The sequence below is a fragment of the Coregonus lavaretus genome (genome assembly GCF_964263955.1).
Source record: "Coregonus lavaretus genome assembly, chromosome: 13".
Classification (NCBI taxonomy): domain Eukaryota; kingdom Metazoa; phylum Chordata; class Actinopteri; order Salmoniformes; family Salmonidae; genus Coregonus; species Coregonus lavaretus.
Window position 1 is genome coordinate 40,716,749 of NC_140000.1, and position 26,080 is coordinate 40,742,828.

The 26,080-nt window shown below is 46.4% G+C and overlaps 1 protein-coding gene across 1 annotated transcript; it reads left to right on the top strand.

The window, feature by feature from the left end:
* The first annotated feature begins 8,116 nt into the window (after positions 1-8,116).
* LOC311139616 (branched-chain-amino-acid aminotransferase, cytosolic-like) lies at positions 8,117-24,418 on the top strand. Its single transcript, XM_084174527.1, is given in 13 exon segments — positions 8,117-8,192; positions 9,178-9,237; positions 11,882-12,082; positions 13,300-13,410; positions 14,903-15,022; positions 15,228-15,388; positions 16,831-16,973; positions 17,473-17,558; positions 21,771-21,863; positions 21,865-21,912; positions 22,132-22,176; positions 22,178-22,207; positions 24,135-24,418. Coding segments are annotated over 13 exon segments (1,191 nt in total). The 5' UTR covers positions 8,117-8,138; the 3' UTR covers positions 24,174-24,418.
* Positions 24,419-26,080: the final 1,662 nt, after the last annotated feature.

Here is a 26,080-nt window from a genome sequence, read left to right on the forward strand (position 1 = left end):
TGTGTTATTTCATGGTTTTGATGTCTTCACTATTATTCTGCAATGTAGAAAATAGTAAAAATAAAGAAAAACCCTTGAATGAGTAGGTGTTCTAAACCTTTTGACCGGTAGTTTACGTTTAATATATAAATGAGAGAAGAACAGTAAGTGAAAAGCCATAAGCAGCAGGGACAATCCAGGGATAGTCAGCACACTACCTTAGGAAAACCTGTTTGGTTGCATGCTATAACGCATACTCTATACTGAACAAAAATATAAACGCAACATGCAACAATTTCAAAGATTTTAATGAGTTACAGTCCATATATGGAAATCAGTCAATTGAAATAATTCATTAGGCCTTAATCTATGGATTTTACATTAATGGGAATACAGATATGCATATGTTAGTCACAGATACCTTAAAAAAAAAGTAGGGGCATGGATCAGAAAACCAGTCAGTATCTGGTGTTTGACCACCATTTGCCTCATGCAGCGCAACACATCTTCACATAGAGTTGATCAGGCTGTTGATTGTGGCCTGTGGAATGTTGTCCCACTCCTCTTCAACGGATGTGCGAAGTTGCTGGATATTGGCGGAAACTGGAACACGCTGTCGTACAGAGCATCGCAAACATGCTCAATGGGTGACACGTCTGGTGAGTATGCAGGTCATGGAAGAACTGGAACATTTTCAGCTTACAGGAATTGTGTACAGATCCTTGCGACATGGGGCTGTGCGTTATCATGCTGAAACATGAGGGGATGGCGGTGGATGAATGGCACGACAATGGGCCTCAGGATCTCGTCACGGTATCTCTGTGCATTCAAATTGGAAGCGGCTTATAGTAGAGAAATGAACATTCAATTATCTGGCAACAGCTCTGGTGGACATTTCGGCAGTCAGCATGCCAATTGCACACGCCCTCAAAACTTCATAAATCTGTGGCATTGTGTTGTGTGACAAAACTGCACATTTTAGAGTGGCCTTTTATTGTCCCCAGCACAAGGTGCACCTGTGTAATGATCATGCTGTTTAATCCGTTTCTTGATATGCCACACCTGTCAGGTGGATGGATTATTTGGCAAAGGAGAAATGATCACTAACATTAATGTAAACAAATTTGTACACAAAATTTGGAAGAAATACGTTTTTTGAGCGTATGGTAAATGTCTGTGATTTTTTATTTCAGCTCATGAAACATGGGCCCAACACTTTACATGTTGCATTTATATTTTTGTTCAATGGTACAACCTACCACTGTACCAATATAGTCAGGTCCAAAATTATTGACAACCTTGATAAAGATGACAATGTCACGATTCAGACAGACGACCAGAGGACCACAATTGCGTCACACCAGAAAGTTTATTAAACTTAAGGGAAAAGGGAAGTAGGGAGTGAATGAAGGCTCCAGGGGTAACAGGGATCCCGTCCAATGTGCTGGGTCTGTGCCCCCCCCAGTGGCAGCGATGCGTCCTATGAAGCCGGTGGTGGGTGGTCCAGAAGTCCTGGGGGGGGGGAGACACAGACACAACAGGGCGGAATGAAACAAGGCAGCAGTACAGTTCAGGGGAAATCCAATATACGTAGTAGCAAGGCAGAAGGCTGGTCAGAGTTACCGGGATTGAAGAGTAGTCAGGAGTCGTAATGGCAGAAGCAGGTCTGGATCTCCTGAGGCAGAAGAGTATCCAAAAAACAGGCAGGTCCGGGGTCACAAAACCAGGGTGAGCCAGAAGCGCGAGCAAACAGGTTCCGGGTGTGAGCTTTGCAGACGATCTGACACCGGAGAGCTGAAAGACAGGGCCTTAAATACTGGGAGAGGTTAGTGGGTAATGCAGCGCAGCTGGCAGAGTAATTAGAGCCGAGCAGAGCAGGGACAGGTGGAGCTAGTTAGGCTGAGTAGAGAGAGAGTGGTGAGCAGAGTGGAAGATAGTGGAAACAAATTAAGGTGGTAACCCGGTGGAGTGAGAGGGCTCATGACAGAACCCCCCCCCCAAGGGACGGCCCCAGAAGTCCCAAGAGCAACACCACGCCGGGCGGGAGGAGGGGAGCCGGAGGAGGGCTAGAACTCCTCCGAACGGTCCGAGTGAACGTCCTCATCCTCGGAGGAAGCCGGAGGGCCGTGGTCGGGAGATGGGACAGGTCCCGAGACAGGATCAGGCACAGGACAGGAAGCCGAGCGGGCAGGACGGTTAGGGACCCCTCTGGGGCGGCCCCTACGGATTGCAGGTTGATCAGGATGCCGTTGGTGGAAAGCGGTGATGAGAGTCCTATCCACAATCCGACTAGCTGGCACCCAGGTCCTTTCCTCAGGTCCATAGCCCTCCCAGTCAATGAGGTACTGGAGACCCCTACCCCTCCGTCTGGACCGAAGCAGGCGGCGGACGGTGTAAACCAGACCACCATCGACGAGCCGTGGAGGAGGAGGACCAGGCGCCGCAGGGACCAGCGGACTCTCATGGATGGGCTTAATCTTAGACACATGGAAAGTGGGGTGCACCCTCAGGGAATTAGGCAGTTGGAGCCGGACAGCAGTTGGGCTAATCACTCTTATGATAGGGAATGGGCCAATGAACCGAGGTGCCAGCTTCTGCGACTCCACCCTGAGTGGCAGGTTCTTCGATGACAACCACACCCTTTGACCAACATGGTAGGTGGGAGCAGGAATTCTCCGACGGTTGGCCCCGGTAGTGTAGCTGGCAACGGATCTGAGGAGTGTGGCTCGGGCTTGTGACCAGGTGCGGCGACATCGACGGGCAAAAGCAAGTGCAGATGGGCAAGTAACCTCCTCTTCCTGGCTGGCAAATAGAGGAGGCTGGTATCCATAAACACATTGGAAAGGGGACATACCGATGGCAGAGCAGGTCAGAGAATTGTGTGCGTACTCCACCCATGTCAATTGCTGCGACCAGGAGTGGGGGTTGCGTGAAGTCATGCATCGCAGTGCCTTCTCGAGCTCCTGATTAGCCCGCTCTGACTGCCCATTGGATTGGGGATGGAATCCGGAAGTCAGACTGACTGTGGCTCCCAGCAGGTGACAGAACTCCTTCCAAAAAGCGGAGGAGAATTGTGGACCACGGTCAGAAACTACATCCCTTGGCAGTCCGTGGATCCGGAAGACGTGTTCCAGGACCACCTGGGCGGTCTCCTTGGCGGTTGGGAGCTTGGGGAGGGGAATGAAGTGTGCCATCTTGCTGAAACGGTCAACGATGGTGAGAATGACGGTCATGCCCCTTGAAGGGGGCAGCCCCGTGACAAAGTCAAGGGCGATGTGAGACCAGGGACGTCTGGGCACAGGCAGGGGCTGCAGCAATCCGGCTGGGGGCTGGCAGGACGACTTGTGTTGGTTGCAGATGGGGCAGGCTTGGACGAATTCCCGTACATCCTTCCTCAGAGAGGGCCACCAGAACCTCTGGGCGAGCAGGTTGTAAGTGCGGGTGGAGCCAGGGTGACAAGCTAGGCGGGAGTCATGTCCCCACTGAACGACCTGGGACCTCAGGTCTTCGGGGACAAAAAGGCGGTCAGCTGGGCAGGTGCTGGGACCTGGCTGGTTACGGAGAGCCTCCAGCACCTGTTCCTCAACAGCCCAGGTCAGAGCTGCAACGATGCAGGGACTTGGCAGAATCGACACAGGGTCCTTGGAGGGGGTGTCATCCTTCTGGAATTGACGGGAGAGGGCGTCTGGCTTGGTGTTGCGTGATCCAGGCCGGTATGACAGAGTGAAATTAAACCTGGTGAAGAACAGGGCCCAGCGGGACTGCCTGGAGTTCAACCGTTTGGCCGTGCGGATGTACTCCAAGTTCTTATGATCGGTCCAAACGAGAAATGGAATGGTGGACCCCTCCAGCCAGTGACGCCACTCCTCCAAGGCAAGCTTCACAGCCAGCAGCTCACGGTTCCCTATGTCGTAATTGCACTCAGAGGGGGACAACCGACGTGAGAAAAAGGCACAGGGATGGAGCTTCCTATCCTCCGCAGCCCACTGAGAAATCACAGCACCAACTCCCACATCCGAGGCGTCCACCTCCACAATGAATTGCCGGTCCACATCAGGCATCTGGAGGATGGGAGCGGAGGTGAACCTCACCTTGAGGGTACTGAAGGCTTTGTCGGCTGCTGGGGTCCAGGTGAAGGGTTGCTTGGTGCTGGTTAGAGCAGTGAGAGGGGCAGCAACGGTACTGTAGTTCCGGATAAACTTCCTATAGAAGTTAGCAAACCCCAGAAACTGTTGCAGCTTCTTTCTGTTCTCCGGAACTGGCCATGAAGTGACTGCTGATACTTTGGCAGGATCCATTTGGATACTTCCCTCTGCCACTATGTACCCCAGGAAGGCCACTGTCTTGACGTGAAACTCACATTTCTCTGCCTTGGCGTAGAGGGAATTCTCCAGAAGACGATGAAGGACTTGCTGGACATGGCGGGTGTGTTCAGACAGGTCTCTGGAGTAGATTAAGATGTCATCCAGGTAAACGAAGACAAACTTGTTTAACATGTCCCGCAGGACATCATTCACTAGAGCCTGGAACACAGCAGGAGCATTGGTGAGGCCAAAAGGCATAACCAGATACTCGTAGTGGCCTGTTGGTGTATTGAATGCGGTTTTCCATTCATCTCCCTCCCGGATCCGCACTAGGTGGTAAGCGTTTCTGAGATCCAACTTGGTAAAAACAGTGGCTCCCTGGAGCAACTCAAAAGCAGAGGTGAGCAGAGGCAGAGGGTAACGGTTTTTCACTGTGATGTCGTTGAGTCCCCTGTAGTCGATGCAGGGGCGAAGAGATCCGTCCTTCTTCCCCACAAAGAAGAAGCCAGCACCAGCAGGAGATGAAGATGAACGGATTAATCCTGCGGACAGAGAGCCATTGATGTAGTCCTCCATGGACTTTCTTTCAGGAGCAGACAACGAATAAAGACGACCCCTTGGAGGAGCTGTTCCAGGGAGGAGGTCGATGGCACAGTCGTACGGTCGGTGAGGGGGCAGAGATGTGGCTCTTGCTTTGTTAAACACCTCTCTGAGACCATGGTAGCATTCTGGGACATTGGAGAGGTCAGGAGCGGAGTTAGTAGGTACTGGCCGAGGGGGTAGTGCGGCAGCAAGCAGGCAGGTTCGGTGGCAGTCCTCTCCCCACCCCCTGATCACCCCGGTCACCCAGTCGAGCTGAGGGTTGTGCCGGCGGAGCCATGGGTAACCCAGGATGAGGGGTTGGCCTGGAGAGGGGAGCAGGTGAAACTGGATAGTTTCTTGATGGTTTCCGGACAGACCCATCGAGACCGGAGCCGTGACATGAGTGACCGATCCGAGTAAGTGTCCGTCCAGTGCCCGGGCAGGAATAGGAGGTGTCAAACGGAGGTTCTCCAGTCCCAGTTGGCGTGCCAGCTTGATGTCCATTATGTTGGCTTCGGCGCCAGAATCCACCAGAGCAGCCAGGGTGTGAGTTGAGTCAGAGAGGCGGAGGTGAACTTGCAGCAGGGGTTTGCGGTCGGAGGACTGGATGGTCATTGAACTCAACCGGACTCCCCCTATGCCCGGTGAGCTTCGGCCCTTTAAAGGGCAGGTTACCACACGATGTCCATCACCTCCACAATAGAGGCAGAGGTTTGAGGTGAAGCGGCGCTGGCGCTCTGCAGGAGTGAGAGAGGCTCGCCCAATCTCCATAGGCTCAGACTGATCAAGCTGACCTGGGTGAGTGGCAGTAGATGACAGGAGCCCAGTCGGATCTCTCCGAATGCCGGTAGTAGGTGGACCTTGGTGCCCCCTCTCACGACGACGGGTCTGTATCCTTCTGTCGATCCTGACAGTCAGTGCGATGGCTTCATCAAGAGTGGAAGGCAGTTCATGGGAGACCAACTCGTCCTTGATATAGTCAGCCAAACTATGGAAGAACGCGTCCACCAACGATGGTGTGTTCCAAGAACTTCGTCTAGCCAGGGTTCGGAAGTCGATGGAATGGTCTGCGACTGTACGTCTGCCTTGTCGAATACTGAACAGTTCACGAGACGCCTCTGCGGTGGGTGAATCCAGGTCAAACACCTTCAGCATCTCCTCAGCAAACAGGTCGAAGGTTGCACATGCGGGGGTTTGACGTTCGAACTCTGCTGTTCCCCAGAGTCGAGCTCGGCCCGTCAGGTGAGTGATGGCATACCCAACTTTAGCCCCCTCCGTGGCGAAGGTCCTTGGCTGCAAGGAGAACTGAAGTCGGCAGCTAGTCAGGAATGGCCGGACCTGGGTTGAATCGCCGTTGAACCGCTCGGGGTTTCCAATCTTGGGTTCCGGAGCAGCGGCTGCAATGACCGGGGCAGGTAACTCGGGGGCAGGGCTGGTGGGCAGACTGGCTGGGGTAAGGTTGGTGAGGAGTTGAAAGATCATGGCGAGTTGTTGTTGCTGCTGCTGGAACTGCTGCTCATGCTCATCGGTTTCCATGTCGGGGAAAGTGTGCGCTGAGTCCATAATGGTCAGATCGTACTGTCACGATTCAGACAGACGACCAGAGGACCACAATTGCGTCACACCAGAAAGTTTATTAAACTTAAGGGAAAAGGGAAGTAGGGAGTGAATGAAGGCTCCAGGGGTAACAGGGATCCCGTCCAATGTGCTGGGTCTGTGCCCCCCCCAGTGGCAGCGATGCGTCCTATGAAGCCGGTGGTGGGTGGTCCAGAAGTCCTGGGGGGGGGGAGACACAGACACAACAGGGCGGAATGAAACAAGGCAGCAGTACAGTTCAGGGGAAATCCAATATACGTAGTAGCAAGGCAGAAGGCTGGTCAGAGTTACCGGGATTGAAGAGTAGTCAGGAGTCGTAATGGCAGAAGCAGGTCTGGATCTCCTGAGGCAGAAGAGTATCCAAAAAACAGGCAGGTCCGGGGTCACAAAACCAGGGTGAGCCAGAAGCGCGAGCAAACAGGTTCCGGGTGTGAGCTTTGCAGACGATCTGACACCGGAGAGCTGAAAGACAGGGCCTTAAATACTGGGAGAGGTTAGTGGGTAATGCAGCGCAGCTGGCAGAGTAATTAGAGCCGAGCAGAGCAGGGACAGGTGGAGCTAGTTAGGCTGAGTAGAGAGAGAGTGGTGAGCAGAGTGGAAGATAGTGGAAACAAATTAAGGTGGTAACCCGGTGGAGTGAGAGGGCTCATGACAGACAAAAAAGATTGTATAAAATAAATAATACAAATACAGAGCTACATTGCATGCATATTTTTTTTGGGGAAATTGTATTATTTTATACTAATACAATTGTTCAGAGAAAGACATTTTGTTTAACAAGTAATATTATTTTTCTAAAAAAGATAGGGGTACAAATTATTGGCACCCCTGCTTCCAATATACTGTACATCACCTTGCAAGGATAATGGCACTGAGTCTTTTTCTAAAATATTTTATGAGATTGGAGAACACATTGGGAGGGATCTTCCAGTATCCTTCGTTTGTGCTTATGGACTGCCCTATTTAATTCAAACCACAGATTTTCAATGGGGTCCAAGTCCAGAGACTGAAAATTTAGATTTTGTGGTCAATTAACCATTTGTTTGTGGATTTTGATGGATTGCGGACAAGTTTAAGCCTCCTAGCAGAGGCAAACTGGTTTTTGGCTAAAATGTCCTAGTACTGGGTAAAGTTCATAATGCCTTTGACCTCAGCTCTGTCGTTGTTGGCCATGTCATCATGAAGCATATGGGGACAACAGACTGGGATAGGGAGAGATAGAATATGTCCATAATATACAAATAAAACAGGTTGTCTAGGACTAATGATGGGAGGACAGCTGGAAGTAAGCTACTATAGTAAAAAGGACATATGCCTATATCCACATGAGCTTCTATAAATAACCTTATGGAAAATCTATGACAACCCTGCTTGAGAAAGCCAGCTGGTTAAGCCTTATAATGTGACTATACCATGTGTGTCAGGTTTTAGGCATGGCCGCCTATCTACAATAACATTTGTCCCACAGTCCCACAGAATGTTATTCCCCAAAAAGTGGTCAATAAGTCACACATTACACATTTGCAACGAGAACCAATGTTGTGTTTGGCCCAGGCACCTAGATCTAACATTACACAATGGGCTTGATTGCGAACAAATGTTTAATCTGTAAGCGGTTTAGGAGAGTGTGCTGGTGACATATAGAGAGCGCGCGCCTTCGGTTGCTTATGATTCATCATGGCGAGTGCTACAGCCGTCCCCTCATCAGCAGCGAACGCTCCATCTCTCAAGGTAAATGTCCTCTTCCCAGTAACCGAAAAACGGTCATGCTGGCTGTCCTCGACACTGCTAACCTATACGTTATCGTTGCCTATTTCTGAAAGTGACGGGATAAGAATTCCTGACGCAGGTCTCGTTCAGTAAACACTAAAGCGCGCACGACCGACACAGACAGTAGGATTATAATTCAATACATTTGTTTCAACGGCGTCTGTTATAGATTTTCTGTCACAGCAGTGTTTTGTTATACCGATGAAAACATATGTAACATATCTATATTGCTTAGCCCTATGTGTTTTGAGATGGCAACTGTAGCATATGACGACACATTTTATATAACTGCATCACGCCGACGGGATGTTCTGTTATTCGCGCGTCGCTCTTATAACCAGCCTGTCTATTACAGTAACCTGTGTTTTTATGGGCTTCCTACCAATGGCTAATAATAACTATGGGGGGTAATCAGTGACGTTATTTCACAGTATTTACTGCATGATCACATGTTAAAATAGCTTATATTGTATAATCTAAAACAACCACAATTCTTATTATGATTATTATGCCTGCTATAATTATTATTATATTATTATTAGGCCTTTGCAATTGGAGTGATGGTGGCCTAATGTAAATGTAAGCATTCAGTTCACCTGGTGACAGACTATCATCTTGCTGTAGGTAAAATGAGCTCCTGTGCTGTGCCGAGCAGAGCAGGGAATTCAAGCCTCACACAGGCCCTCACAGACAATACCTTTTCCTATCCTCATTTAATTTAGGTCAGCAAACCTCACTGTTCTTTCCAACAACCCCAATCTCTCCCTGCTCCCCGCTCCCCTTCCCATGCTGTTACCAATTATTTTTATTTTTTATAACTAACCCTGTTAGTTAAAGTAAATAGACTATCTGTGTGAATGTTTTAATAAGCTTAGGCTTATATGTAGTTGTTTACAACCTATGTAAAGTTGCCATCTATATAAAGTTGTTTACAATGTCCTCCCAGGGCACTGGTAAAGGTGTATCCAGCAGTAACGGAATGGATGACAGCGTCCACAGCTTCAAGGTAACATTCTAATCATTTACCCTGTGGTACAATGTGTATACAACAAGCATTATTCTGTGGAACACATTTTGATCACTCCCTCATTCATTTCAAGCGTGTGCAAAGGCATGTGGTACAGCAATGGTATAGTAATGTGGAACAGTTCAGATATTGCACATACTGCTACAATAGTAATTTATATTGCATGTAAACTGCAATCACAAGACATTTGAAGTTTGTCAGTGTATGGCAAACTGGATACGCCATTCCCTCTATTCAGTGTGGTGAATCAGGTGAATCACTTGCCTTCAGTGAGGAGCCCAGCTGCACCATCTTGATGTTTCCTGGATATTATTATGATATTCATAAAACCTCCCCTGGTTGTCAATCAAAAGGTCCAGATCACACAAAGAGAATGGACACCTCCCCCCACCCCCATGGCTCTCCTAATGCCTCTCAGTCCGTTAGATCAAAAAAACACATATCCCCCTACAAAAACAACATTACGTCTGCCTCAGCAAAACTGAATCAAAGAAATCCACCTGAGCTCCTGAGATGTTCATTTTATAGATCCATGGTGGTTAACCACTTCTGTGGCCCCTCGTTTGGCCTGTGGCCCCCAGTCCCCTGTGCTAACCACATACTCAATGTTTTGGCCCTTTGTGGCCCTCAGCGAGGTAGAGAGAGAGGAGGATGAGGGCCCTGGTCTATCCAGGAGGTCCTGTGTCGTGTCCGCGGATAATCCACTTTCCCAGATCACGCTAAGCACCACCTGTCAATCAGGCTATGACCTGTGATCTGCCACAGGCTTTAGCTGTGATTTACTCTGCTCTCTAATGTTGCACAGGAAGGAGACAGCAAGGTAGGCGGCAGGCGCAGGTGGTGATTTGTTGATTAGGAGAAAGAGAGGGGGAGAGAAATGGGGGAAAGAAAGGGGAGAGAGCGAGAAAGAGAGAGAGAGAGTTGTCATGGGCTGTGCAGTACCATTTAAAGAATTGGACATTGCTGTAGACCATTTTAAGACTTGGACATTCAGGGCTGGATTAAGCCTATAATTAATTAATCAGGGTCTGAGAAACTGGCCTCATAGATGCTACAGACGCATAATTGCATCAGGTGTGTAGTCTTGAACTACGAGCACCTCTGTAGTACTGTATCTGAGCCTAGCTTGTATACAATATGGACCCCTGTGTTGTTACTGTACTCACTTGCAGGAATCTGACTCATTTTTTGTGACACACCTGAGCTGGATGTAGTGTATTTATAGTTTGGTAATCCCTGGCCAATGGAGTGTGTGAGGTTACGCTGACCATGGATTACATGGAACTCATTCACCTAACACAGCTAAATCATGGTCTCATGCGCTATTACATTAGTTACCAGAGTTATCAGGATCTCTGTAAATGGGCCTATCTCAGATTCTTCACAGCAGGTCAGAAGTGATTTGTTGTGCAATGCACTTATTAAAAGATGTGTGTGAATTCTGAACTAATGAGAAGATATAGAAAATATACTGTATGTATCTCTCATATCTCTCCAATTTTATCACACTGAAGTTTTAAAATATCACTATATCAGATGGCTGGATAAGTATATGGAGATATTAGGCCAAAACATTGGTAACCAATGCTGTAGTCAATGATGTGTGACTGTGAGAAAGAGAGAGAGTAATCTGACAGTGCTCTCTCATACTGATGGCCAGCACTTCCCCTCTGTAATGAGATTATGCAACGCAGCAACAGGGCTGCGTTTACACAGGCAGCCCAATTCTGATATTTTTTCCTCCAATCCCATCTGATCTTTTCACATGTGACCTTTTTCAGAGCTGATTGGTAAAATATCAGAATTGTGCTGCTTGTGTAAACGCAGCCCAGGAAGGGTAGATCTGAGACAGACCTAATCCAGACAGGCACTGAGAGCAGCCAACCACAGCAGAGCATTTGCCTTTAGATACTGATCTAGAGTAAGTTTCATATTTACCCCCACCCTCATGGTTAAGGTTAGGATTGGGGTAGAGTTATCTTATCCTAGAACTGTGGTAAAGGCAACTCCTACCCTGAGAGCGGTTGTGTCAGGTGTCCTCTGTGGTTGTGTTGGTTTATTGAGTGGCTCATGTTCCTAGGAGGTATAAGCCTGGAGTGTCATCTACTGGCCAGTGGAAGAGTTGCAGAACTCTGAAGCGCCTGATGAGATACAATGGCGAAGGTTCATAAAGATGGAGGAAATCAGATATGACGTCATTGTTTTTAGCACTATCCACAGAGTTTTTAAACTACGGCGCACAACATGGTTCAATGCGCCAATATATCAGCACATTTTTCTAAATGCCGGCATCTTGGAGCTAGAATTGGTATCGTGCTAATGGTGATACAAATTTAGCAAATGAGCCATTTGTTGTAAGTCAATAGAAGCCACCATCTTTATGCACCGCTGCTATTGTAGGCTTCATATACTATCTTATAGTGTGTGTTTTTTGAGAGAATGAACACAGAATGAATCCACTTCACTTTGAAATGTCCCCAAAGTACTCCTTAATCAAATGGACATTGTTTTGACTCATACATTTTACAACAGTGATTGTGGACAATGGCATACAGTATATTACACCTAAAGCAGTGTGTATTATGAGTTTACATCTAAACCATGTCCTCTATATTCCCTCCAGGCAGCTGACCTGGTCATTGAGCTGTCCCAGACCCACAAGGCCAAACCTGACCTGACCAACCTGGTGTTTGGAACTGTGTTCACTGACCACATGTTGACCATAGAGTGGACCAGCGCTGGAGGTTGGCAGAAACCTCACATCAAGCCCTTTGGTAACCTGTCTCTCCACCCAGCCTGTTCAGCCATGCACTATGCTGTACAGGTAGGAAACACCTTGTGAGAAAGTTAATGTGTCTCACGCTCGCGCTGTCCATTCTTGTTGCCAACCTGATAGTAATGAAGACTACAATGGAAATATGTTGGTAGATTTATTACATACATTTAATTTTGTGTGTATTTATCAATTATGTATTTGCAATCTATATGTATTTTAAATATGTCTAATAACATTAATTAATTCAAGGATATGACACAGCAGGAGGCAAAGTTAAAGGTGCAAGATCAGGTGTAGGTTTATTAAATGATATGTGTTACAAAATTAAGGATGGCAGAAATATATACAAAACGTGCAAAACGACTGTCAAAACAAACAAAAACACTGAAAACGTCCCAAATGAAAAGGATTAGGCCTAAACAGGTATTTCTAGCAAATATAACGTACTTGGCACAAGTGGGGTTTAACAGGCTGTAACCAGCCTACCAATGAGCAATTCCAACACTGGTAAAAATGTACAGATCAGCGTCTACATTACAGGTATGTATAGAACCTTCCCCATGGCCTTCACATCTTACAGCCCCAATTTCAGTGTCTTCCATCAGGAAATAGACTGTGCTGCTGAAAGTTTGTGTTGAGAGCTTAAGGTGAATGTACTATACTTTAATTGTAGCTCTGATAAGAATAGGCACAGCTAGGATAGTTGAAGGACAGTTGATTGGACATAAATGGCCAACACATTACATTTTAGTCATTTAGCAGACGCTCTTATCCAGAGCGACTTACAGTTAGTGAATACATATTTTTTTATACTGTCCCCCCGTGGGAATCAAACCCGCAACCCTGGCATTGCAAACGCCATGCTCTATCAACTGAGCTACATCCCTGCCGGCCATTCCCTCCCCTACCCTGGACGACGCTGGGCCAATTGTGCGCCGCCCATGAGTCTCCCGGTCGCGGCCGGCTGCGACAGAGCCTGGATTCGAACCAGGATCTCTAGTGGCACAGTTAGCACTGCGATGCAGTGCCTTAGACCACTGCGCCACTCAGGTACATTCACATGTACATTCATATGTACTGTAACTCACTAGCACACACACATAGGTTCAGGAAGCCATTTTCCCATTCTGGTCCTCATTCATTACATTTGCATTTACATTTTAGTATATTCACTCTGTTCAGAGAATGACTAGAGGTCAGTGGTTCTCTCCTGTCTGCCAGTCTTAACCCCTGTCTCTCTCTCCTCTCCTCTGTTCTGTGGTCAGTTGTTTGAGGGTATGAAGGCATACCGGGGTGCTGATGACAAAGTGCGTCTCTTCAGACCCATGCTCAACATGAACCGTATGGCCAAGTCTGCAGAGAGGGCCTGCCTGCCAGTAAGAACACACACAGTACAGGCTATGGTACTATACAGGACAAGCCTTCAGCCTGGAAAATAATATTATATTTAAACTGAACAAAAATATACGCACAAAAAGCCAATTTCTCTCAAATTTTGAGCACAAATTTGTTTACATCCCTGTTAGTGAACATTTCTCCTTTGCCAAAATAATCCATCCATCTGACAGGTGTAGCATATCAAGAAGCTGATTAAACAACATGATCATTACGCAGGTGAACCTTGTGCTGGGGACAATAAAAGGCCACTCTAAAATGTGCAGTTTTGTCACACAACACAATGCCACAGATTTCTGAAGTTTTGAGGGAGCGTACAATTGGCATGCTGACTGCAGCTCTGGTGGACATTCCTGCAGTCCAACGTTGTTTTAGAGAATCTGGCAGTACGTCCAACCGGCCTCACAACCGCAGACCACGTGTATGGCGTCGTGTAGGCGAGCGGTTTGCTGATGTCAACATTGTGAACAGAGTGCCCCATTGTGGCGGTGGGGTTATGGTATGGGCAGGCATAAGCTATGGACAACGAACACAATTGCATTTTATCGATGGCAATTTGAGTGCACAGAGCTACCGTGACGAGATCCTGAGGCCCATTGTTGTGCCATTCATCTGCCGCAATCACCTCATGTTTCAGCATGATAATGCGCAGCCCCATGTCGCAAGGATCTGTACACAATTCCTGGAAGCTGAAAATGTCCCAGTTCTTCCATGGCCTGCATACTCACCAGACGTCACCCATTGAGCATGTTTGGGATGCTCTGGATTGACATGTACGACAATGTGTTCCAGTTTCCACCAATATCCAGCAACTTCGCACAGCCATTGAAGAGGAGTGGAGCAACATTCCACAGGCCACAATCAACAGCCTGATCAACTCTATGCGAAGGAGATGTGTCGCGCTGCATGAGGCAAATGGTGGTCACACCAGATACTGACTGGTTTTCTGATCCACCACCCTACCTCTTTTTTTTAAAGGTATCTGTGACCAACAGATGCATATCTGTATTCCCAGTCATGTGAAATCCATAGATTAGGGCCTAAAGAATGTATTTCAATTGACTGATTTCCTTATATGAACTTTGAAATTGTATCATGTTGCGTTTATATTTTTGTTCAGTGTAGATATGTAGTGTCTACAGTGTCATCATATCATGTACAGTACATTGAAGACTTGAACAATGTTCCACAGTACATCAACATGTTTGTCTCTGATCTAAAAAAATAACACACAAAAAAAACACTTGTCTTTTCATACTAGCACTGACTTTGCTGATAACTACTTTATTGAGAAAAATGTACTTACTATGACTGTGATATATGGTTGTCTCACCTAGCTATCTTAAGATGAACTGTAAGTCGCTCTGGATAAGAGTGTCTGCTAAATGACTAAAATGTCCCATTTCTCCTTTCCCGGCTCAACCTTTAATCTGCCCTCTCTCCCTCTCTCCCTCTCCCTCCTCCCTCCTCCAGGCCTTTGACAGGGCAGAGTTGGTAGAGTGTATCAGGAGACTGGTACAGGTGGATCTGGAGTGGGTACCCCAGTCAGACACTGCCAGTCTCTACATCCGACCCACCTTCCTGGGTACTGAGGTGAGGAGATGACCAACCAACTGCTCTCTGTCTCCTTCTGTGAGGGACTGTCTCATTCACTCTCATATGCTGTGACAGGGCTCTCCCTCGGTCTAGCTTCCTCTATACTTGTTGGTGAAGTGGTAATCATTAATTTGTGAATAGCTCAAGAGTGTGTCGACTATTGACGTGTGTGTACGTGTGTGTGACCTGTGTCCCTCCCTAGCCATCTCTAGGAGTGAAGAAGCCGTCCCATGCTCTACTCTATGTGATCCTGAGTCCTGTTGGTTCTTACTTCAGTACAGGAGCTAAGCCTGTCTCTCTCTGGGCAGACTCCAAATACATCAGAGCCTGGAGAGGAGGGACAGGAGACTGTAAGATGGGAGGGTAAGAGGAGGGACTGGAGACTGTAAGATGGGAGGGTTAGAGGAGGGACTGGAGAATGTAAGATGGAAGGGTTAGAGGAGGGACTGGAGACTGTAAGATGGGAGGGTTAGAGGAGGGACTGGAGACTGTAAGATGGGAGGGTTAGAGGAGGGACTGGAGACTGTAAGATGGGAGGGTTAGAGGAGGGACAGGAGACTGTAAGGTGGGAGGGTAAGAGGAGGGACTGGAGACTGTAAGATGGGAGGGTTAGAGGAGGGACTGGAGACTGTAAGATGGAAGGGTTAGAGGAGGGACAGGAGACTGTAAGATGGGAGAGTTAGAGGAGGGACTGGAGACTGTAAGATGGAAGGGTTAGAGGAGGGACAGGAGACTGTAAGATGGGAGGGTTAGAGGAGGGACTGTAGACTGTAAGATGGAAGGTTAGAGGAGGGACTGGAGACTGTAAGATGGGGGGTTAGAGGAGGGACTGGAGACTGTAAGATGGGAGGGTTAGAGGAGGGACTGGAGACTGTAAGATGGGAGAGTTAGAAGACGGACAGGAGACTGTAAGATGGGAGGGTTAGAGGAGGGACTGGAGACTGTAAGATGGGGGGTTAGAGGAGGGACTGGAGACTGTAAGATGGGAGGGTTAGAGGAGTGACTGGAGACTGTAAGATGGGAGAGTTAGAAGACGGACAGGAGACTGTAAGATGGGAGGGTTAGAGGAGGGACTGGAGACTGTAAGATAGAAGGGTTAGAGGAGGGACTGGAGAATGTAAGATGGAAGGGTTAGAGGAGGGACTGGAGACTGTAAGATGAGAGGGTTAGAGGAGGGACTGGAGACTGTAAGATGGGAGGGTTAGAGGAGGGACTGGAGACTGTAAGATGGGAGGGTTAGAGGAGGGACTGGAGACTGTAAGATGGAAGGGTTAGAGGAGGGACTGGAGACTGTAAGATGGGAGGGTTAGAGGAGGGACTGGAGACTGTAAGATGGGAGGGTTAGAGGAGGGACTGGAGACTGTAAGATGGGAGGGTTAGAGGAGGGACTGGAGACTGTAAGATGGAGGGTAAAGAGACAGAGGCTATTTTCCAATATCCTACATACCACAAGTAGGATTGAGTTTGGTTACTGTACCCTTTGAGTAAAGGCAGGTCAGACATGGCAGTATTCTTTTGAGATGCAGTAAAATTGCTTGCTTTGCAACGTGTTGTACTCATTTATCCTGACCCTAATATCCCCACCCTGCCAACAGTACTAATACAGCTTTACACCAGATTCAACTCTAAATAGCTTTGGATTTCATTGTGACACGATTTATGTACAGTACACAATAGGGTCACACGCTAGGTTACTCTAACAAATGGAACAGTGTCAAATAATTTGGACACATGGAATTTAAATGTCAACTGACAACTCTTGTTTGTGGATTAAAATGAACATGAACACGGTGGTTTGTTTACAGGAACTACGGAGCATCTATCTACGCCCAGTATGAAGCAGTGGATTATGGGTGCCAGCAGGTCCTCTGGCTGTACGGAGACGACCATCAAATCACAGAGGTCGGAACCATGAACATGTTCCTCTTCTGGAATAATGAGAAAGGAGGTAATCATGGTCACGTTGAGCGTCATAGACAATGAGATTAGAGATAATACCTTTGCTTTACTAGGGCTATAGCAGTTCGACAAGGCCAAATGAAATATAGGTCGCGTTCCCATGCTCAGACATTGCATGCATCAACCAATGGTTGCATGCCACATCATTGCTAGAACATATGACGTGATTAGCTGATACTTAAAATACCTATCCAGGCATTGTAAGATCTGGCATGCGTCAGCAACGTCTGAGCAGGGGAACACAACCATTCTCTTCTGGATCTGTTGATATGGACATAATATTACTGAACAGGAAACTGATCTTTGTGTCCGATTGTACATCAGCGACATCTAGTGGGCAAAATGTGTATCACAGCAGCTGCAGTCTTACATAGCCAGTGCTGTTCTTAACTTTTTCTTATCTATGTAAACTGGGTTCAGATGGGATATTCCATTGACACTAAATGACCTGTTTAATTCATTTGTGCATACAATGTTTTTCTCTCCAGAGGAGGAGCTGGCAACGCCCCCTCTGGATGGAATCATCCTCCCTGGGATCACACGGCATAGCATCCTGGAACTCACCAGGAAATGGGTATGAGAGAGAAATAATTATATACAGTGCATTCGGAAAGTATTCAGACCCCTTAACTGTTTCCACAGATAAAATAGTTTTCCCCCCCTCATCAATCCACAGACAATACCCCATAATGACAAAGCAAAAACAGGTTTTTAGAATTTTTTGCAAATGTATTAAAAATAAAAAACTGAAATATCACATTTACATAAGTATTCAGACCCTTTACTCAGTACATTGTTGAAGCACCTTTGGCAGCGATTACAGCCTCAAGTCTTCTTGGGTATGACGCTACAAGCTTGGCACACCTGTATTTGGGGAGTTTCTCCCATTCTTCTCTGCAGATCCTCTCAAGGTCTGTCAGGTTGGATGGGGAGCGTCGCTGCACAGCTATTTTCAGGTCTCTCCAGAGATGTTAGATCGGGTTCAAGTCCGGGCTCTGGCTGGCCCACTCAAGGACATTCAGACTCCTGCATTGTCTTGGTTGTGTGCTTAGGGTTGTTGTCCTTTTGGAAAGTGGACCTTCGGCCCAGTCTGAGGTCCTGAGCACTCTGGAGCAGGTTTTCATCAAGGATCACTCTGTACTTTGCTCCGTTCATCTTTCCCTCCATCCTGACTAGTCTCCCAGTCCCTGCCACTGAAAAACATCCCCACAGCATGATGCTGCCACCACCTTGCTTCACTGTAGGGATGGTGCCAGGTTTCCTCCAGATGTGACGCTTGGTTCTCAGGCCAAAGAGTTCAATCTTGGTTTCATCAGACCAGAGAATATTGTTTCTCATGGTCTGAGAGTCTTTAGGTGCCTTTTGGCAAACTCCAAGCGGGCTGTCATGTGCCTTTTACTGAGGAGTGGCTTCCGTCTGACCACTCTACTATAAAGGCCTGAATGGTAGAGTGCTGCAGAGATGGTTGTCCTTCTGGAAGGTTCTCCCATCTCCACAGAGGAACTCTGGAGCTCTGTCAGAGTGACCATTGGGTACTTGGTCACCTCCCTGACCAAGGCCCTTCTCCCCCAATTGCTCAGTTTGGCCGGGCGGCCAGCTCTAGAAAGAGTCTTGATGGTTGCAAACTTCTTCCATTTAAGAATGATGGAGGCCACTGTGGTCTTGGGGACCTTCAATGATGCAGACAATCTTTGGTACCCTTCCCCAGATCTGTGCCTTGACACAATCCTGTCTCGGAGCTCTACGGACAATTCCTTCGACCTCATGGCTTGGTTTTTGCTCTGACATGCACTGTCAACTGTGTGACCTTATATAGACAGGTGTGTGCCTTTCCAAATCATGTCCAATCAATTGAATTGACCACAGGTGGACTCCAATCAAGTTGTAAAAACTCAAGGATGATCAATGGAAACAGGATGCACCTGAGCTCAATTCCGAGTCTCATATCAAAGGGTCTGAATACTTATGTAAATAAGGTATTTCTGTTTTTTATTTTTATTTTTATAAATTTGCTAAAATTTCTAAAAACGTGTTTTCAGTTTGTTATTATGGGGCATTGTGTGTAGATTGATGATCATTTTTTTAAATGATTAAAATAAGGCTGTAACGTAACGAAGTGTGGAAAAAGGGAAGGGGTCTGAATACTTTCCGAATGCGCTGTATATACAGTACCAGTCAAAAGTTACTACTTATTCCAGTTTTTTTTTTTTTTACTTTTCTTTTTACATTGTAGAATAATAGTGAAGACATAAAAACTATGAAATAACACATATGGAATCATGTAGTAACCAAGAAAGTGTTAAACAAATCAAAATATATTTGAGATTTGAGATTCTTCAAATAGCCACCCTTTACTTTGATGGCGGCTTTGCATTCTCTCAACCAGCTTCACCTGGAATGCTTGAAGGAGTGCTGAGCAGTCTTGAAGGAGTGCTGAGCACTTTTTGGCTGCTTTTCCTTCACTCTGCCGTCCGACTCATCACAAACCATCTCAATTGGGTTGAGGTCGGGGGATTGTAGAGGCCAGGTCATCTGTTGCAGCACTCCATCACTCTCCTTCTTGGTCAAATAGCCTTTTCACAGCCTGGAGGGGTCATTGTCCTGTTGAAAAACAAATGATAGTCCCACTAAGCCCAAACCAGATGTGATGGCATATCGCTGCAGAATGCAGTGGTAGCCATGCTGGTTAAGTGTGCCTTGAATTCTAAATAAATCACAGACAGTGTCACCAGCAAAGCACCCCCACACCATAACACCTCCTCCTCCATGCTTCAAGGGGGGAACTACACATGCGGAGATCATCCATTCACCCACACCGCGTCTCACAAAGTCACAGCGTTTTGAACCAAAAATCTCAAATTTGGACTCCAGACCAAAGGACACATTTCCACCAGTTTAATGTCCATTGCTCGTGTTTCTTGGACCAAGCATGTCTCTTCTCCTTATTGGTGTCCTTTAGTAGTAGTTTCTTTGCAGCAATTCGACCATGAAGGCCTGATTCACACAGTTTCCTCTGAACAGTTGATGTTGAGATGTGTCTGTTACTTGAACTCTGTGAAGCATTTATTTGGGCTGCAATTTCTGAGGCTGGTAACTTTAATGAACTTATCCTCTGCAGCAGAGGTAACTCTGGGTCTTCCATTCCTGTGGCGGTCCTCATGAGAGCCAGTTTCATCATAGCACTTGATGGTTTTTGCAACTGCACTTGAAGAAACGTTCAAAGTTCTTGAAATGTTCCGTATTGACTGACCTTCATGTCTTAAAGTAATGATGGACTGTCATTTCTCTTTGCTTATTTGAGCTGTTCTTGCCATAATATGGTCTTGGTATTTTACCAAATAGGGATATCTTCTGTGTACCCCCCCCTACCTTGTCACAACACAACTGATTGGCTCAAACCATTAAGAAGGAAATACATTCCACAAATTAACTTTTAACAAGGCACACCTGTTAATTGAAATGCATTCCAGGTGACTACCTCATGAAGTTGGTTGAGAGAATGCCAAGAGTGTGCAAAGCTGTCATCAAGGCAAATGGTGGCTATTTGAAGAATCTCAAATATAAAATATATTTTGATTTGATTAACACTTTTTTGGTTACTACATGATTCCATATGTGTTATTTCATAGTTTTGATGTCTTCACTATTATTCTACAATGTCAAAAACTGTAAAAATAAAGAAAAACCCTTGAATGAGTAGGTGTGTCCAAACTTTTACCTGGTACTGTATATGTAGAGAGAGAGGGTAAGAGGGGGGCAGGTACAATGTGTTCTCTAGGGGTAAGACACAACATAGTTCAACAACTACACAGGGCACAAGCTAGGGGGCAAGAGAGAGATAGAGGGTTGAACTTGCCATGGCACTAGGGGTTTAAGGGAAAGATGGACTGGACACTCGCATGGACATACCACCAGGGGTACTTCCATCTGTTACAGGGGCAAAGCAACTATACCAGCGGCTATCACTGGCCATTAAACCAGTAGCCTGGTTGCCAGATCAGATACATGTATAGCATGACAAGGAATCTTGGAGGACTTGGCTAAAGCACAGGCAGATCTGGCAACTAAGATACCACACTGGGGTATGAGAGAGAGAGAGAGAGAGAGAGAGAGAGAGAGAGAGAGATAGAGAGAGAGAGAGAGAGAGAGAGCTACCATCCTGTAGGTTTTCACTCCAACCCTAATCTTGCGAGAGAGAGAGAGAGAGAGAGAGAGAGAGAGAGAGAGAGAGAGAAGATAGAGAGAGAGAGAGAGAGAGAGAGAGAGAGAGAGAGAGAGAGAGAGAGAGAGAGAGAGAGAGAGAGAGAGAGAGAGAGAGAGAGAGAGAGAGAGGAGAGAGAGAGGAGAAGAGAGAGAGAGAGAGAGAGAGAGAGAGAGAGAGAGAGAGAGAGAGAGAGAGATGAGAGAGAGAGAGAGAGAGAGAGAGAGAGAGAGAGAGAGAGAGAGAGAGAAGGGCTCTCCAACCCTGTTCTTGGAGAGCTACCGTCCGTAGGTTTTCACTCCAACCCAAATCTAGCGTACCTTATTTTAATAGCTGGGTGATAAACTGAATCAGGTTATTTACAACTGGGGTTAGAGTGATAACACTACAGGAGGGTAAGCTCTCCAGGAACAGGGTGGAGAGGCCCTGGTATATAGAGAGAGATTTATAGGGAGAGAGAGACATATTGTGCAGAATACAGGAAGTCTTCAGCAGAGATGAGTAGCTAAGCGTTTACAGAAACCTGTCCATATTTTCCTCCTCCACCTCCTTCTCTCCTCATCCACTTCTCCTCTCCTCTTCTAGGGGGAGTTTAAGGTGTGTGAGCGCTACCTGACCATGGCAGACCTGCGCTGTGCTCTGAAAGAGAGCCGTGTTAAGGAGATGTTTGGCTCTGGTTACTGCATGTGTGGTCAGTCCTGTGGGACGCGTACTCTACCAGGGAGAGGTACACAACCACAGCTCACTACCCGTACACTACCCTTACAACGTATGGATGAATGAATGGATGGATGACAAATGGATTAAGGAATGATGCAATCAAGCAAGCAATCAAAACATTACAATCAAGCTCTTTCACATGTTTAGCACTTTGTCATAAACCGCTGAACAGCTACTCCAGAAAGTTAGTATTTTTTGAATTGTGTGTGTATGTGTCTCTCTCTAGAACCTACATATCCCCTGCCAGGAGGATTGTCCCCAGCTGGCCTCTTAGACTGATGAAGGAGCTCACAGATATACAGGTAAGATCACACCCCACTGGGCACAGACATCAATTTAACGTCTATTCCATGTTGGTTCAAAGTAATTTCATTCAACCAGTGTGTGCCCAGTGAGACACGTGAAACAGAGTTAGATTGTACTGTAACCTCCACTTGCGTAATCAAATTGGAACTGGCTAAGACGTTGTCAAGGCGGCGGTCACGTGTGTTTGCGAAGCAGTGGATCACTAATTCGAGCCCAGAAAGTGGACAGGGACAGTGAAGGAAGCTATACAATTAGGCAAGCACAGTGTTGTCCGTCACGCACGCAACCAGACACATACGTATGCAGGCAGACACACACAGCAGATGTGGCCTCTCCCACAGTAATGGTAACAGCTGGATGGACATCAGGGCTTGCCAACTCTCTGACCTAGACTGATGTCATCCTCAGCACACAGTCTATTCCATAGAGATACATACTAGATTAATCTAGATTCTGTCTACCCTGTGTTAATGTATCAGGGCTATTTTGTATTAGTAAAGTGTAGTGTGTATTCTGCCCTGTAGCTTACCACATATCTCTTTATTCTACACTTTATTGCCTTGGTTAAGAGCTGTAAATGGATACCATCACACTCACCCTGCCTGCTTACCAGAATATCTTTGCTAGTGGGGGTGGTAAACTGAGTGGGTCATTAATTCAGTGTAGATCTTTCTCAGTATCTCTGGTCTCTCTCTCTCTCTCTCTCTCTCTCTCTCTCTCTCTCTCTCTCTCTCTCTCTCTCTCTCTCTCTCTCTCTCTCTCTCCCTCTCTCTCTCTTTCTCTCTCTCTCTTTCTCTCTCTGTCTGGCCGTCTCTCTTTTATGTGTGTTTGTGTTAATCTCTGCCTCATATCATTTCACCCTGTCAGGGCTAGGTCAGGTGATTATCATTTTTCCTCTAAATCTCCTCATTGCCACGGCTGTGTGTGAGAGCTTGCGTGCGTCTCCTTTGCCCAATCACTAGTGCTGTGTGTGTGTATCTGTGTGTGTGTATGCGTGTGTGCATGTCTGCCTGCCTGTGTATGTAAACCTTATCTGAGTGTATGTGTGGCCCTAGCGATAGCTTCTCTCCCCCCTGTAGCTCATTGTGGCGCCGACACACAGCCAGACAGAGGAGAGAGAGGGAGGTTAATGTAGTAATGGCTGGGCAGGGATGGGAGATAGGGTAGACACACAGTCCTGAAAGCTCTCATTAAAGATGCCTGCTGTAATTACACAAACCTAATTATTGTCTCAGCCTTTGTGATCAAAGCCAAGACGCCGCAAATGAAGCTGCTTGAACAAGAGAGAGAGAGAGAGAGAGAGAGAGAGAGAGAGAGAGGTGGGAAGGGGAGAGGGAGAGACGGAGGAGCCTAATGAACAATAACATCGACAAAATGCCAAAAAACTCCAGCCTGATGTTAAATCTGTTGACATTTCATTTGGATGAGAAACAGAATGGCGTGCGGCACCCGCCTCTCCAAGAAGAAGACGACATTGGGCACAAACAAACGCGTTGTCTAAGACGAGGGGAGCGAGGGATGAGAAGAGGGATGAAAGATGGGTTTACTAACACGGCCCTCCGTTTCTCTTTCATGTTAATTAGAAATTGCATTTCTCTTAGCGGGTGCTTATTTACTTTCACGACTCCGTCCATTAGAACTAATTTACAACATGAGACGTAAATAATTGGATTTGTCTACACGGTTGTCACAGTTCAGGAACATTCTGTTTTGATTTGGTTGTTGTTCTGTGTGTGGCTGAGTTTGCAAGATTTGCTTGGGATATTTGTTATTGTTTTGTGTTTTCGGTTTCACCATTCACTGTGTTGTAGCAATGGAGTTAAAACAGCTTGTGACTACTAATTGTTTGCCTGTGTTTTTATGCCTGTTTGACCCCAGTTTAACCTTTGACCTTCTCATTACCTTTTCTCTCCTTGGTTACAGTACGGCCGGACCCAGAGTGACTGGTCTGTCCTCGTGTAACCAAGACACAGTGGTGTGGGAATCTGGGACAAGCACACACACACACTGTATATGCATATACACAGACATACATGCACACACACAGACAAACATGTAGACATACAACATAAAAGCAATACAGGAATTTATTGCGCACATAAATCCATGCAACAACACCACACACACACACACACACACACACACACACACACACACACACACACACACACACACACACACACACACACACACACACACACACACACACACACACACACACACACACACACACACACACACACACACACACACACACACACACACACACACACACACACACACACACACTCTCACACACACACACACACACACACACACACACCAAATATCCAGCCGGCAGTGTAACCTCTATAAATGTGAGCTCTTTTAAATGTGCAATAATCTTACTCAGATTGCAGTATACTGGATGTTCAATTTGAAGTTCCATAGAGTCAGTAGCAATATTATTCCACTCTAACTCCGCTCAAATTGCGCACGACTTCCCCATTCACACACCCTGCCCTCCGCAGAACTGACACACAGACAGTGCAGATCTCAATAGTCTGCCCTGGTGTGGCAGCCCTGCTAAAGGGTTAACATTCACATATTACCAGCAGAAGATTTCGAGGAATAGCAATGACCAGCAACTAATGTTAAACCACTTTGACTCAATAGACCTTTAAAAGGGTCATGTTACCTATGAAGGTTATTATGTATTTCAGTATCATTATATGCAAGTGTGTGTTTGAATCGTGTCATGCGAAAACATTGTTTTTAATATGGTGTTTCTATTTTGAATGGAGGATTTTAGAATTTTATTTTGAACAAATATAACTATTTTAAAGTGAGCTTAAATGGCGGAGCAAGTTTCTCATGGAAAGCACTTTAGTACGGCTAAAAGAGAATAATGAATTCATTAAAAGAGGGCACTGAAAAGAACCCCTGATATATCAGAGTGAGAGAGATCCCTGATGTCTTAAGCATTGAACCTAGAGAGTGGTAGAATGATACACACATCACTGGTGTCAAAGAAAGCACAGACAAGTCTAAGTAGCACTACTATTAGTAATATCATTCCAGGCCAGTTGCTGTGCACATTTAATATTAAAATGTATGTTAAATCTACAATCTGTTGAAAGGAAAACTGACATCTAATCAAACATCCCTTTGTCACAATAATAATAATGGTGATTTGTGTAGAGGTGTTCTATCTTGGACCAATGTCTGTCGTTTACTGTAGACCTGGATTGCCTTGATTGACCTATCTCTCTATCTGTATCTAGAAAGTGAAGCACAATATCTGTTTTATGTAAAGTTCTATGTATACTTAGATGTAAGAGATATATTTATGGAATCAATGCAATGCGTCGAGTGATACAATATTGCCTATTCTATTGATCCAAATAATAAATACGCACCAAAACATAAGTTTGTGTCTACTGCATTATGTTCAGTACAGTGTGTGTGTGTGTGTTTGTGCGTGTGTACCCTTGTGTGTGTGGTTACCCAGGGCAGGGCACATGGTTACTGGCTAAACTGCCTCCCAGTGACGATAGGGCTGTTTGGTGCTGGTTCCAGCCCTGTGCCCTGTGGCAGGCTGGTATAGAGCCCAGCACACACATCTTACCACCTTACTCCCTGGTACAGCTCCCAGCTCCCAAGGTCTTTGATACAGTACTTTTCCCCTTGCACTGTAGTCCTTTTTAACTGGCTGTTGATCGCATGCAGGACAGGAAACCGTAAACAAATTCCCCAACATATGGCTGCTTGCAGGAGCATACTTCTTCTTTCCATCCTATCTCCTTCTCCCTCTTCTCCCTCCTGACTCTGAGGATACATCTCATCTCCCTCTATTCTCTCTCTCTTCTTTCTCTTAGTCCTCTCCATCA